This window comes from Poecilia latipinna, unplaced genomic scaffold (genome assembly GCF_001443285.1).
Source record: "Poecilia latipinna isolate Pla-1442-1.1 unplaced genomic scaffold, P_latipinna-1.0 Scaffold585, whole genome shotgun sequence".
In the NCBI taxonomy this organism is placed as follows: Eukaryota; Metazoa; Chordata; class Actinopteri; order Cyprinodontiformes; family Poeciliidae; genus Poecilia; species Poecilia latipinna.
In genome coordinates, this window is record NW_015113201.1 from 324,155 (window position 1) to 339,021 (window position 14,867).

General features: G+C 37.1%; 1 protein-coding gene across 5 annotated transcripts in view; it reads right to left on the reverse strand.

The window, feature by feature from the left end:
- Positions 1-12,411, reverse strand: part of LOC106953497 (suppressor of tumorigenicity 7 protein homolog) — a 41,717-nt gene extending 29,306 nt beyond the window's left edge. For 3 of the 5 annotated variants that reach the window (XM_015042315.1, XM_015042314.1, XM_015042313.1), the window contains exon 1: positions 2,375-3,065. In XM_015042315.1, the coding sequence (XP_014897801.1) occupies positions 2,375-2,396 (22 nt within the window). In that variant the 5' untranslated portion in view covers positions 2,397-3,065. Of the gene's footprint in view, positions 1-2,374; positions 3,066-12,241 lie in introns of those variants that run through there. The other 2 variants (XM_015042312.1, XM_015042316.1) reach the window with 2 other exon arrangements.
- Between the last annotated feature and the right edge of the window lie 2,456 nt (positions 12,412-14,867).

The window sequence follows — 14,867 nt, forward strand, 5'->3', positions numbered from 1 at the left end:
TGATTTACTCTTATACGAAAAAAACCAAAATGTAAAAAAAAAAAAAAAAAAAAAAAAAAAAAAAAAAAAAAGGAAAAGGAAAAAAGTTGAGCTGCACAAAAAGCTCAACAAATGTCTAGACCTAAACATGCCGGGAAAGCTTTGTTGGAACTGTAAGGAAGATGTGCAAAACTTACAGCCTGAAGAAAAGTGAGGACGAATCCTCCAGCATTACATGAAAAAGTGTCCATAATTAACCAGAAAGAACTTTATACTGATTTAAAAAATGGAAACACAAATGAATTATTCATATTAAAACACAATATTTTCAGTTTCTTTGTTTTGTGTTTATTTTCATTAATGTAATATACCTCATCATTTATCTCGTACTCTAATGTGAAATAAATCTCTATTAAAAAAAATGGAAACACACATCCACAAGGAAAAGGTTTTCCTTACATACTGTTGACATGCTAATTTCCAAAGCTTTGAAGATTTTCTTTGATTTTATTCCAGAGGTGGCGCAGCGGTGAGAGGCTTCAAGTCCCATCCTCAGTTCCTATGTTGCAAGTCTTTTCCTCACTTCCTGTCATATTACTGTCAATAAAGTTATGCAGTTACTGTTGCATTTATATTTTGAGATTTATTATGTCACATTAAAAGTTTTGTATGAATTTATTTATGACGAAACATAAAGATACCAGCCCAAGTGTAGGTATCTACATGTTCAAAAATAAGTGACTTTTAATGAATATAGCAATCTACACTATTGACTAGAGCGTTAAAAAAAAAAATTATATATATATATATATATATATATATATATATATATATATATAATATTCATATATATGTGTGTGTGTGTGTGTGTGCATGCGTAAATATACATTTCTTATTACTTTGCTGAAAAGATATAGACTGGGATTAATAAACTACACCTACTGACAGATGTTAACATGGAAAAAATCTCTTCCCAACATACACACCGTATGTTGGTGCCAGAAGTGGGTAGAGTACTCAAACATTTATGTTTTATGTTTTAAGAGTAGAACTACTACAACAAATTTTACTCAAGTGGAAGTAAAAAGTAGCAATTTGAAAAACTATGTAAGTAAGAATAAAAGGTATTTGGTATGAAGGCTAAAGTACTTGAGTAGACGTGTGTGTCTGTGTCCACTGCACTTTTGGTTAAAGCATGCTGGTTCTTCATTCAGTGACATAAGTCCAGGTGAGTGGAGTAGCCAGAAGTTTTACTCAGGAGTATCGATCCTTCATGATATTACTCCAGTAGAAAAAAAAAGTTAAATAAGTAAATGTAACTAGTTGCTACTCATAGTCCTTTTTAATAACTACACATTAAACCTAAAAGCTGAAAACAAAGCAGTGTGTCTACATACAAACACTTGATCAACCCAGATCAAGTCTTTGGTCAATAAAAATCTGTACTTTCTAAACACTAACGGTATCATCCATCACAAAGATTACAGTCCAGAGTTTTGAGTGATTCACTGACAGATTTTTGCTGAACGCTGTTGCCGAGTTACTTGCTGCCTCTGCTTTGACTTCCACATACAAGTTACTTTTGGCTCCGACTATGCCTCCATGACACAATCAGTTACATCAACCCCCGACTTCCTCAAAACACTGAGCAGGTAGTGGGGTGAGCCACTGCGGCATTGATCAGAATACAAGAATTCAACGTGAGCTGGAGCAAAGGAAAGAAGCTTTGTCTGAAGGCATCAGCTCAACACAAACTTAGCTGATGGAGGTCAAGGGAAGCGGCTTCCTAGCCCCCTCCTCAAATAAATACAAAGCATAAGTTCACAGCAGTAAGGTGCTACATAACATCCAGAATTATCTGAAGCTGGAAATGTGATGATAACGGATCTGCACGCCAATCTGACTGAACTGGAAAGCGACAGAGGATCCCTCTGCTTCTGGGAATGATGCGATATTAGCACAAGCATCCATCTTCCGATGTACTCACAGAAAAGTGAGGGACTGGCATTCATTCCAAATGTCAACGCTCCAGATTTCTAAACACGTTTAATGAGAGGAGATGATTCCGTACACACACCAACGAATCAAACATACTTGGGAGTGAGAGAAGACAGGAAAAGCATTAAGCTCAGTAAGACCTGCTAGCTTGCGATGCTGACCCTCTGTGCTAAAATGGTAGATCCCACATTTCTCCCCATGCAGTCTACCACCAGCAACCATGGAGGCAAAAACATCCACACACACGAAAAAAAAAAAAACAACAGAGAAAACAAAGGAGAGATGGAGGAAATCTAGCAATTTCCTTCTTCCCTCAACCATCTTCCCTTAAAGAAGACATGCTCATGCTGTTGAATACAAAAACACAGAGAGATGGGAGGATGATGGTAATACTTACATGATGACTCTGTGCCGAACATGGCTGGGCCAGGAGCTGTGATGGAAAGATAGGAGGAGGTGGAGGAGGAGGAGAAGGAGGAAAGAGGAGAGAGAAGGGGTCGGGATTGGGTGGAGGGTGGGGGGTGGGGAGGGTGAAAGGAAGAGAGAGAGAGAGAGAGAGAGATGGGGTTGATGAGCAGGCAGCTACACAGCGGGGGTCATCAAAGCAACACAATGCAGCCAGCCGGCCGTCGCTGCCTCCCAGACGGCCAGATGCCCCGGCACGGCTATCCGTTAAAAAACCCTCCACTCAGATCACAGACGTTCAGCAAGTCCAACCGCCAACTACGAGAGCTTTTCAGGACAACTGTTCCTCAAAGCAGAAAAAAAAAAAAATCACTTAAAAAAATAAAAAAATCAACAGAAGTCCTTTGCAGTGATAGAAAAGCGTTCCCATCCAAACCAGGAGTACGGGGAGGTTGTGGCTAGCTACTGCATCTCTCTGCTTTCTGCAGTCTGTATCCTCCTTTTCATCTTCTTCACTCTGTCACTCCCTCACTTCTCATCCCACTGTAGAATCCACTAATGAAGACGGAGAGAGAGAGGGGGAAGGAAAAGGCAGGGGGGGTTGACAAACTAAAAATCTGGAGAGGAACTGCTATTGCTGCAGCTGCTATAAGACAATAGCCATACACGAACAGAGTGACATCAGGATGGGGGGGGGAGAGCTGTAAAAAGACAACTGACGACTGCTACTGGACAGAGAGGGAGGGAGGAGGGGAGAAAATGAAAAAGGGAGGACCTACGAAGAAATGAGGACCTGAGAGGAAAGGTGTGAAAGAAAGACGAGTGATTTAGCGTTCCTTCCATCAATGGAAGCAAGAGCAACAAAGGGGACTATGGGAAGGTCTGTTGGCCATATCGGTTGGGTACTGGACATTTTTGACTTTACTTACTAGTACTAACACAACACACACAAATATACAATTTGTCGCTTGATAAGACTTAACTGGTGAAGCTAAAAATCCAGGATTCAGGAAGAGGCCTTATCAGAAACTCTTTGGTGGAGGAGTTCAGGCAACAAAAAGAGGAGGGAAGGGCCCAGCATGCAAAGGCCCAAGTCAAACTGTTGGCCCAACAGGGTTTCCACTGAAGCCCCATGGTAGAGGCGCTACTGAAGACCACCAGCGGCCCACCAAGTTTCTGTGTTAAAAAAATTACTAAAAGTTACAAAAATGTGGAGGTGCATGTGCAGCAGGCGTCATAATTTGGAAATAATAGCATAATGGCCTCACGGTATTATTTTCAAATTACCATGAGGAGGTGTAGAGAAGGCACAATTGGTGCACACACTCTTGCACTCAGTTCAGTGGGTCAATTATAAACCTAGCTTAAACCATCCTCACTGTCACTGTTGCATAATAAAACCTTATTTAAAATAAACAACATTTAGCCTAATAAGGGGAATGTAAGGTCCAGTAATAATTGTGATAAACGATGTTGTTTTGAGATCATTTTCAAGTAATAAGTTGATAATGGCATAAGCTTTAATTTAGTAAGAACTCTATTTATTGGAAATAAAAAACACAATCGAGACCATAAGAAAATTAATCGTGATGTCTGTAAACAATATTTCCATTCAAAAAATACCAATTATCAGAATGGAAATAATTGAGCTCATTTTAATTTATTAAAAGATTAGTTACTTATTGCGACAGGCTCAAGTCAGGTCTATTTTTTTTTTCTTTGAGGAATAATTATTCATTTTACTCCAATTGCTGTTGGGACAGTCCAGTTTTTAATTTATCCAAAAATAGAAAAAGAAGTGTTTGTTTAATTTTTTTAAATCAGACATCTTTGGTTAGAGCGTCTCTATGAAGTTCAATGCTCAAACTCTACATCAATGCATCTCATCTAGTTCAGGCTTTCCCACGCCTTTACAGACAAACTGAAACTTAATTGCTTGTGGTGAAACCACTGAATATAACTGCTGGGTTTTTTTTTCTTTTTGGTTTTTCATTGATGGCTGAATAAAAACTGTATTTGAATTAGCTTATTTGAATTAATGATGCACCTGTGCAGCAGTTGGACAAGCTGATCCGGTGCAGTGGTGAGATGTACAACAGCCTGCTAAATAAATAGACGTTCACTGGGAGGGTGTTTTCCAGGCCCCGACTGTGAATGAGTTAAAGTATTCAGATTAGCTCAGCTGCTGAAGACAGAAGCATGTGTGGATGGAGGTTTCAGCTCTTTTGTCACTTACACCCTCCTGCTCGTTCTCTCTTCATGTCTTTGTCCTTCAGGAACAAACTGGAGACCCCTCATGTATTCTTGCTGCACATCTGATGTTCCATTTTAGTTTTCAGTATAAAGTAGTCCACTTTTTTAATTTTATTTTTATGTCCACTGTGTGTCAAGCAGCCCATTGTAACATTTGGAACATGAAGTTGAAAACAGTGATTATCTTGTTCCAATGAAACATAGCTGTGGGTGGGATTTATGGCAGCAAGTGAACAAATTGTTCCTGAGGCAGAAACACAAAGCGCATCACGTTAGACATTATATAGAAGTGGAAATGATACCAGCTAAACTTAATGCATGTACTAAACTAAAGAGAATCATTTATAATAAGAATATTATGATTTTTTTTTATCTTTGTATTGGACGTTGAGAATTTTCCAGTTTGAGAAAGCCACAGCTGTAAGATACTGTGAAGAAACTGAGATTTGATTTGATAAATAGATCATCCGTGATTCTAATCAACAAATCAAAAGTTTATTCACTCATCACCAATGTACAAAAACATTGTTTTGTAACACTTCATCTACATGAGTGAAAGGGAGCAGGAAGAAGAAAAACCTTATAAAAACCTACCCCTTTCTCAATAATTACAAAATAAATATTTTTCTTTTCATGGACGCATATATAAAATTAAGAATATAATTTACAAACAATATATCATTCTTCCCAATGTTGACTCAAAAGTGTGCAAGATTTAGTCATTTTTACTTTTGAAATCATACCTCCTTCTGCTTTTTCTGTCACTTGAACATAAGACAAAAATGGGTTTACTTCCTGTATTAAGGCTTATCAGAGTTTTTAAAAGTTAAAACTTGAAAACCCATACACTTCCATCGTTCTAAAGATCTAAACTCCATCCAATAAGATTCTTGAAATGTGTTGGATGAACAGAGGCTATTGGAAGGAGTGTACTGCAAGAAATACAAAGTCAGCCGTTGGAAATATGAACAGTCAGGAAAAATTAGGCTTTTATCACTGTTCTCTTTTCAAAGTGTTTTAAAAAAAATATACGGTACTTTAAAAAAAAAACCTAATCGTATCTGCTAGTGACTTCCTATTAAGACATAACCCGGCTAACTTAGCTTGTATTAGCTTGTACTAACTTCTCAGGCCCAAAATATTGCTTTTTAAAAAAAAATTACTAATATTACAAATAATTGCATTATATGCATTATATCTATAATAACAAGTAGGCCTGTCACAATAATCAATAAATGAATTAATTGTATGATAAATGAAAACGTCAATAATTTCCATTAGCATGATTTATTTATCTTTTTTTCTTTCTTTCTACCAAAAATTGGATGATAAAAGTCGTCAGTCTGGTGCTTTGGTCTCAACTAAACCTTTTTTTTAAGGTCAACTTTGCGTACAAATACTTCAAAATTCATTTTATTTGTTGTTTGGTTTATTTAGTTTGGATATTTAAAATGTCTTCCAGTTCCAGTGTTAAATGTTCATTAGAATGTAAAGTTGACTGATCTTTTAGAATGTGTTCTTGGATTATTATTTTGCTATTACCATTATATTACTAAAGAATGGTCTCAAAATCTCAAAATGAAATGATCGTTTATCGCAATAACTTCTGGAACAATTTATCGTCCAGCAAAATTTATTATCATGACAGGACTAATAACAAGTGATGATCCAATGAGGGGTAATTTTAATGCTTATCAGTAGAGTCCCAGTCCTTAATGTCAAGAAAAATCAGTGGCATAGAAAACTCAGACATGAAAACTCAGCAGCTTTAAATTGTTATATTTGATCAGTGTTATATTTAATTTACTCGCTGATGGCCCTTAGGATGCTGCAGTCTGTTTTTGGATGGCAACAAATGTTCTCTTCTTATTGTAGTTTTTGTAGATCAGCTGTAACAAAACGGCCAACACAGGTTAACTATGTTAAGAGGGAAACTAGAATTTTCTCACCGTGCAGCAAATAAATTAGAAATATATTTCATTTGACGAATACAGTTACGGTCCTCAACAACGTAAACCCCAAATAATAAGTAGTCTAACCAGCTATTTGAAAAATATACTTATTTTCATCTAGGGTAGCGGATATAATCCAAAAGAATATTAAATGAATCAAAGACACTAATTTGCATCAAAATTGATAACCTCCAAACACAGCATTGCTTGGAGGTAACGTCCCAATGAGGCAGGCTGACAGGAAAAAAAGCAATGCTGGAGGACGAAACATGCTAGCTGCAGTATCGCTAAAAGATAACGCTAAGAGACTAGCCGTGTTTCTATCTATACTTCTGGACGTTTGTCATCAAGTCCTTGGTAGAAAGAGGGAGAAAAGAGAAAAACAAAAAAACGTAAATAATTCAAAAGGGAATTATTGAGTTTGCTTTAATTTATTACGTGATTAATTGATTTAATGATTTACTGCTTACAGGTCTAAAAGCAACCCCTCTTTCTAAAGCAAGGATGTTTCAAAATACACGCAGGCTTTGCTTAGTGGTGACTGGGCCTTTTTTCATTTCTAACACAATCAGGATGTAAATCCTTAAAAACTGTAAGTGCTGCCATGTGAATGAGGCTAAAAAAGAAAAGCCACAATGCTGACCTTAAATTAATGTATTACAAAGAGCAGCTTTCCCCTCCTTTTTCCTCCGTAGGACAGCATTCAGGAGTATTTCATCCCTGAACAATGTACCCCTCACCCTGCCCCCACTTCCATCATAAAGTACCACCCCGAAAAAGCATCCTTCACTGGTTGCTAGGCAACTAAAAATAAGCAGGAGAGGAGCCTGGCCATCCTTCTGCGAGAGGAAATATGAGAAGGTGACGGACAGTTTTATTATTGGAGGCCTGACCAGGAACCTGCAGGACGGACTAGAATATTGCCACAACAGCTGATCAGTAAAGAGATCAGAGATCCATGCAGTACAGGGCTCAATACTGTAAAGTTAGCAACATTGACTCTGTTTTACTTATCAGATTCTTGGTCCTGTTAAGGACCAATTATCATTTACAAAGAGATGCTTGCTGAGAAAAAGCATGATGGAGGAAGAGAACAGTTGTCCATCATATTCCTGGTATAGTGAGTTGTATTTTTGAAGTAATATCAAAAATAGTTATAACTATATAAAGTCACTAAGTTGGATGAAACAATGGTGTGACTACTGTTAACGCACCCATGTAGATGTAACCTGGTTGGTGGTTAGCAACCTTAATGGCAGAGCAAAAGGAGGCTATAGCTGACCTTTGTCAACTTTGGCCTTTGTCAAAGTTGACCTTTGTGGAGTTACATAATATCGGCTTCACATGCAAGTATCTGCTGAACTCCTAATGCGCTACATATGTTTACTGCCTAAGTAGTGTAGTGCCTATAATTTCAAAAATAACCTGAGATTATTTTTTAGGCTACTAATACAATCAATGGTCCTTAATGTTGGAGTACAGTGGCAGGTGCTTGGTCATACGTGCACTATCACAGTGACAAATATCAATATTATTGATGTCTTTGTGCTTTGGTCTGTTGCCATCAATCAGCATTGAAGTGCAATGGTGCGATTGCTGGTCAGAGAGATTTGAATTTTCCACAGTGCAACCTGATGGATGACTTGGTTTTATCTTAAGCCAAGATTTGAAACTGCTAAGTAAAATAAAGAAGAAAAAACTGCACTTACAATAAAACTACAGTAAGTAAATAATGTAAGGGTCAAACTAAGCAAAGCAATCCAGTAGAGTTGCAGGAGTACAGTAAAAGTGTAGAGTAATTAAAAAGAAACATATCAGTAAACTATTACTGATATTAAAAAATCCTGGTTGTAATAAATGAATAAAAGAACACGCCTGAAGAGCGTTTGAAACACGCTGCGTCTGTTATCCGACAGATTCTTGTTCATTTCATGACAGAGTTTGCATTGATTCAAATATTTGCAGGCAGTCAAATACTAACTGCATTTAAATGCAGGCCACTGGAAATACCATCCATTAAACCGTGTTTGTATGCAAAGCAGGGAGAAAGGACACGGATGGGAAATAGCCACCTGCCTCTGAACGCAGGCGGCAGCCTCTCATGACAGCCACATCCCAACTGTTGACTTACAAATTCAGAAAGGCTTTTACATAATAAATGATTAGCTGCCACTAAATATAAATGTTAAATAAAGAATCACTTTAAGTCCATAGAATTATTAAATGTTTCAAACAATGAATGAGAAAACAGGTCTAGTAAGAAGTTAGGTTTTATCCACCAGGATAGATGTTTTACATCAAGTCTCTCTCCAGTCTGAAGAATGTGGTGGGAAAAAAATGTAAGTAATTAATAATTTACTACTTTAATAAACCATGGTAATTGTCTCTTTTGTGTAATTGAATATGTACAAATAATGCATTTGCTTTTGCGTCAGTGGGGAAAAACAAAGAGTTTATCCTTTAAAACTTGTTTTTAGAGATTATGAAAATGACTTTTTTTTGTACATTAAATTTCTCCATAACTTATAAATGTAATGCACCATTACTATTTCTATGTAAAATCTAAAAGCTAATCTTGTCCCGTCCCACACACCTTTAACTCAACACTGCTAGGTTGAGGTGTATATCCAAAACTGATCCATTTAACAAAATAAATAGTCATAAATTCACCTTATTTAAAATAAAACTGGTCAGATTAAGTGAGATGAATTTTGAATCATAATTTTAGTTCAGCATCAGAGGGTTCTTCAGGTAACCCTTAGCAACCTCAAGTGTTTGCTAGCTTCACAAGCTTTCACAAACTCTGTGGGTCACAGCCAGCTGTGACGGCGTCAGTGTTAGCTTTGAAGAATCCTGTGTGGGCGATTCAAAAAAATGTGCAAAAAAAATGGAAGAAATGATGAGAGCTCAGGCATGTGGCCGTCCTCAGTAGATATGAATGGAGACGGTAAGAGACTTGTGCCTGGATCAAGCTGGGTAGGTACAGTAGAGCAGGCATTTCTCGCTGAGATCACATTACCAGCACGCTGCTGCTGCTGCTCAGCTTCTAAATAAAGACTTGTGACCAGTCTGCTCTGGATTTGCGGTGAACCAGGGATGTGGCTGGGTGTGTTGCGTCACCAAGCTCACTCGGAAAATCCTTGATGGTTGTTGAGAAAAAAAAAATCAGCTAATCCAGGAGATTTACTAGCTGGTAAGAAAGAAAAATGTATTTATACAGTAGTCACAAAAGTGCTTGTTAGTGGAATTTTAGACAATTGCTTCTGATTGTTTGTAACCCAAAAAAAAGGTGTTTACTTTATGTCTTCACGTTCATGTGAGCCTCATTGTGTTTTCACCCTGGTGGAAGTGAAGGAGGAACCACAGAAGGTAAAGATGAGACTCCTCTATGTTCAAGGTTGGGTCTGCCCAATGAAGCGTTACAATGCCGAGTCAGAAACCAGGGTTCCCAGGCTCCTGCTGAGGAACTTCGTGATTAGTACATAGTGACTCTCTGTCTAGTTACAGCAAACCAGACTCATCACATACTGGACATGTTTGCTTGTTGTTCTGTCTCTTGCAAGAAGGAATAAAGAGCTGCTTTGAGTGAAAATCCCTGATCTCTGCTTGGTAACCAATTGTGACGGTTTGTTAGGGGAAACTACTTTGTCTTCATTTTCAGTGTTCCGCAGGAACAATTTATCACCTAAACTCTCTGGCTGTGTGATATATATATATATTATAAAAAGAAGTAAAAATATTTACTCAGCAGACAAAAAATATCCCAGTTTAAATGAAACATTTGTGGGATTAGATAAAGTCCTAAACATTGTCAAGGGGAATCCCACGTAGTTCCACTTCTGATAAACCAGCAAAAGGGAAGAAACAACCAGAAACAATGTCACAGAGGAAAGGGAAGTGAGAGAAGGCTATCAGTTGGATTCTTCTGATTGGCTCAATTCAAGGTGTCTATCAGAGTCTGCCATTCACATAGCACAAAGGTAAATACTGCAGTCATGTTTCAGCAGATTTAATTGTGATTTTAATTCATCCTCACTGTGTTAAACTGATGAAGCTTAAATCTTTGCTACTGATTAGAGCTAAATGATTGTTTTCTGAGTTTCAGTGTAGACCTAAAAACAATCACATCAACTATTAGTCCAATATGAACAGGCAAAAGCACAAAACTTATTGAAAAGACAAAAATCAATTCAAAACTCCATTATGGACCCATGAGATAATTAAGCACACATAATTTTAACAGATTTTTTATTTTCTTTAGCTTCTCATATTTTTTTTAATGATCTGAAAATCATGAATCCCTAAAAAGTCCACTTATGTTTTAACACACTCTAAGAGTCATACAGGCTTCTTTTAGTTGCTTTATCTGAATTGTTCTTTTTCGAGGATGGAACAATCAATCGTACAACAAGCCTCTGAGAATTCCTGAATCGACAGTTGGGTAAATAAGGTATAATTGTGGATCATCAAATAATATATTTGAATGTCATTAGTACACCGATGGCAGCTTTCTGACTATCTAGTTATCTGTGCACCCTTAACGTAATCTTCCAATATTTAAGTTGGATGTCCTTCACTAAGTCACCCTATGCTTTATTCTTTTCTTTTTTTTAGCCTTTTAAGAATTTCTGATGAAAACCTCATATAAAATTAAGATTTAAATAAATTATTTTCGTTCAACCAACAAGTTTTTTTAGTAGTGAAACAGGTACTTCTCAAAAATAGTAAAACTATGTAAACGAGGTATCAGGTTTGAAGAAAAATAATAATATCTGTCTTTAATTAACATTTATTAGATGATGTCATGTTGAAAATAATTTATACCCTTTCTAAATAAGTTTGGGCTCTTCCACGGATCTGTTTCAGAAAACAGCAGAAGAAACACCATTATCCCTTCAGGAAGTGTCAAGGTTAAGTGCAGACAGCGAGCGCCACATTTTACCTCTTACAAAAACCGAAATTGTTCATGATTTCAAGTCAACAATTCGTTCACTCACACAAAGAGAATTCAACACCGCGGGAAGTCAATTTGTGCTTGCGGGCTGTCCTGCTCCAGCCAGCTGGCTTTCTAAAGGAACACATTCTTCCATGCTCAGCACACGGTCACAGGAGAGCCATCTCCGGCTGCTGTGACAGCAAGGCGACCAGTCATGCCAACGCTGGAACCAGCACTTCCAGATAAAACCCGACCAGTCCACAGAGGACAAGAGGTGGAAAAGCTGGAATCTTTATTCTGACGTGCGCTTCATTTAAGCTACTTGAACGTGAGTTCATTCCTTTTCAAAAGAGGAAACGGACAGGTGGACGAAATAATAAGTCAACTTTTGACAGGGAACAGAGTGTTGACCTGAAACATGACGGGGACCATTTAAAACAATACACAGCTCTGCTGCCTGGAGCTTGCTAACAGTACCGGACAAGAAAGAGAGTTTATACTGGAAACTTCCCCCGTATGCAATCCACCTTTTTGCGCTCGTGAGAAAATATAATTTTTACCTGGCTAGTAAGACGCCCCTCACCTTACCCGGCTAGCTAACAGCTAATATCAATTCCCTCCTGTTTGGAAAGCGTAAAAACTTACACTAAAGCGAGGAAAAACGAAGGGAATGGCTCTGATAGGACAGACATTAGAATAGCAGCGTGTGAGAGCTAACCTTAATTCGTGAGAGTGGGAAAGCCGGTGAATTCCTTATTCGGACTTAGCATTTCTCCCAGCGTAACTCCAACATGTGTCTAAACTGTGTGTATACGTGTCTGCAAAGTGAGCTACACTGCTAACGTCAGCTAACAGTTACCAGACAGCCGCGGGGCTCTCACATTGATCCAATAGCGCCCACTGCCTCAAGATGTCGCTATTTTACAGTTGTTGTATTTATTATTATTATTATTATTATTATTATTATTATTATTATTTCCTTAAAAGGTCACTTTGGACTCGCTTTTTGAATTTTATAATTCTGACATTATTCCTGCATTTTCTTTCCTTTAAAAATTCCAGATCTAAATATTTAAAAAATATATTTTGTCACCTCAAAATAATGACCTATGCCATATTTAGCTAAATATGCTAAGATTCCTTTGCCAAAATCACCACCTCCTTCTTGCCAACAGATGATTTAGGCCAGAACAAAATCACTTTTGATTTATTATTTTAGGAAGGTGACAGTTTAAAAACTGAACATTGTAGATAAATGACACACTTATATTCATTTAGGATTACTTGTTTGTGTTTGTGTGTGTGTGTATATATATATATAATTTTTTTTTTTTTTGCATATCATTATAGAGTTTTTCCAGTCATGTACAGCTTTACATTTTGATACTTACTAAAAAATTATATGGTTTTCACCAGGTTCTAAATAATATACAATGTCAATTTAATAAAAACTACAACAGATTCAAAACTATCATTTATTCACCTTTTCAACAAAGGGGAAAAAAACAGCTACTGTCTACATCGGGTTTAAGAGCAAAAGTAGCAGCCAAGAGCTGATAATCTGCAGGTGTGAATATGTCTATTAAACATACAATGATCTTAGAGAGGAAATATTTACTGCCCTTCAATCTGGAAATCATCACAGAGGCTATTTCCAAACTTATGCCTATCCAGTGAAAAGATCGTTCTGAAATGGAAAAGAAAGAAGATTGTTGCCAATTTTCTCAGTCATGGATTACCCAACCCGTTCACCAGCGTCGTCTTATGTAATGATCAGGGAAACTCCAAAAGACTCCAGATCAAATTCATTCTTCACAAGACTTAATTTACCAGATAGAAGTTAAAGTTAATAGACAATTAGACTGTAAGAACATCTTATTCCCAAGGAGTAAGCCTCTTCTCTGCTAACTTTAGGTTTTCTCAGTTTTTCTGAGATAATGCTGCCACCGACTACTCATTCTCTCTCTTCTTTTAAGTTCTTACTTTCATGAACATCAAAAATAATCCAACATCAGTTCATCAGTTTCTTCTTGTACATTGTACTCCGTCTTTTCAACCCCCCAGTCAGTCGTGGTAGATGGTCACTTGTATTGAGCCAAGTTCTGGTTCTGCTGGAGGTTTCTTCCTGTAAAGAGAAGTTTTTCCTCTCCACTGTCACTGAATATATACTCGGTATGAGGGATTGCTGTAAAGTCAATGACAACGCAAGCGATTGTTGCTACGTGCTGGTCCAGAAGGAGTGAATGCAACCAGTCAATCACTCGATAAAATCTGCTGGGTTTGCTTAGACATTTTTTAATCTAATCTGTATAATTAACTGCTTAACTGGAATGTATGGGTGACTGAATTGAAATGACTTGCTTTTTGTAAAGTGCTTTTAGACATTTGTTGCAAATTGACGCTACAGAAATAAACTGAATTGAATTAGAAACTTTAATGAACTGAAGTAATGTACAGTTTATGAAGCGGTTCTACAACAAGCTCTGGCTTCTGTTATATTAACTCTTCATGACAGTAACTGGGGGACATTTAATCACACTGCGCTGCAGAGTAATGTGAAGTCAAAAACAAAGAATTTTGGCTGTAACAGCAAATATTTTCAGAAATTAGGAGGGAGTCAGTAAATAGAAAATTTGTCATTTAATGCAACATAATTGTGACTGAATTACAGTTAATCTCATGGAAATAAATCACCAAACTGACAGACAGGCTGTTTCATACAGGAATATATTACAGTGTGCCTCGTTTATATAATACAGTCAGGTTCTGCTTTTTTTTTTAATAAAAAATAAGCACTGGAGGAGAAAAAGTGATGTTTTTTATTTTATTGTAAATTAGACATTAAGCACATTATTGAGCGACTCATGTCTTGTTAATTAAGCTTGTTGAAGTGGCCCAAACTCGCTGCACTGAGTGAAAGTTCAGACAATGTCAAGTCAAAAAGGCTAGGAGCACTGCGAAGTTGAGATCTCACATATAGGACAGACGGTGAGGAAAAGTACCAAAATGAGGGGACAAGAACATTGAGTGTCTGTCAATGTTGGCTGATTGTGCCAAAGATGAACACAAAACCGTTTATTTTGTTTTGCCTTATGCATGGAACATTAACAGTGAAGTGAAAGGACTCGTTTATTTCAGCCGTAATATCTGGGTTCTTTCGTAAAGAAACAAAAAATAAAAGAAAAAGAGAAAAGTCTCCCAAAAAATGATTTGTTTTTAACCACATCTGCAAATTCAATCCCTTTCTCATCAGGTCAAAATAAAAGGTGTGGCCTCACTCAGATATTGCATGTGTGGTAATGAAACGTCATACAGTTTTTGTTCTTGCATCCAAGTTTTTGCTC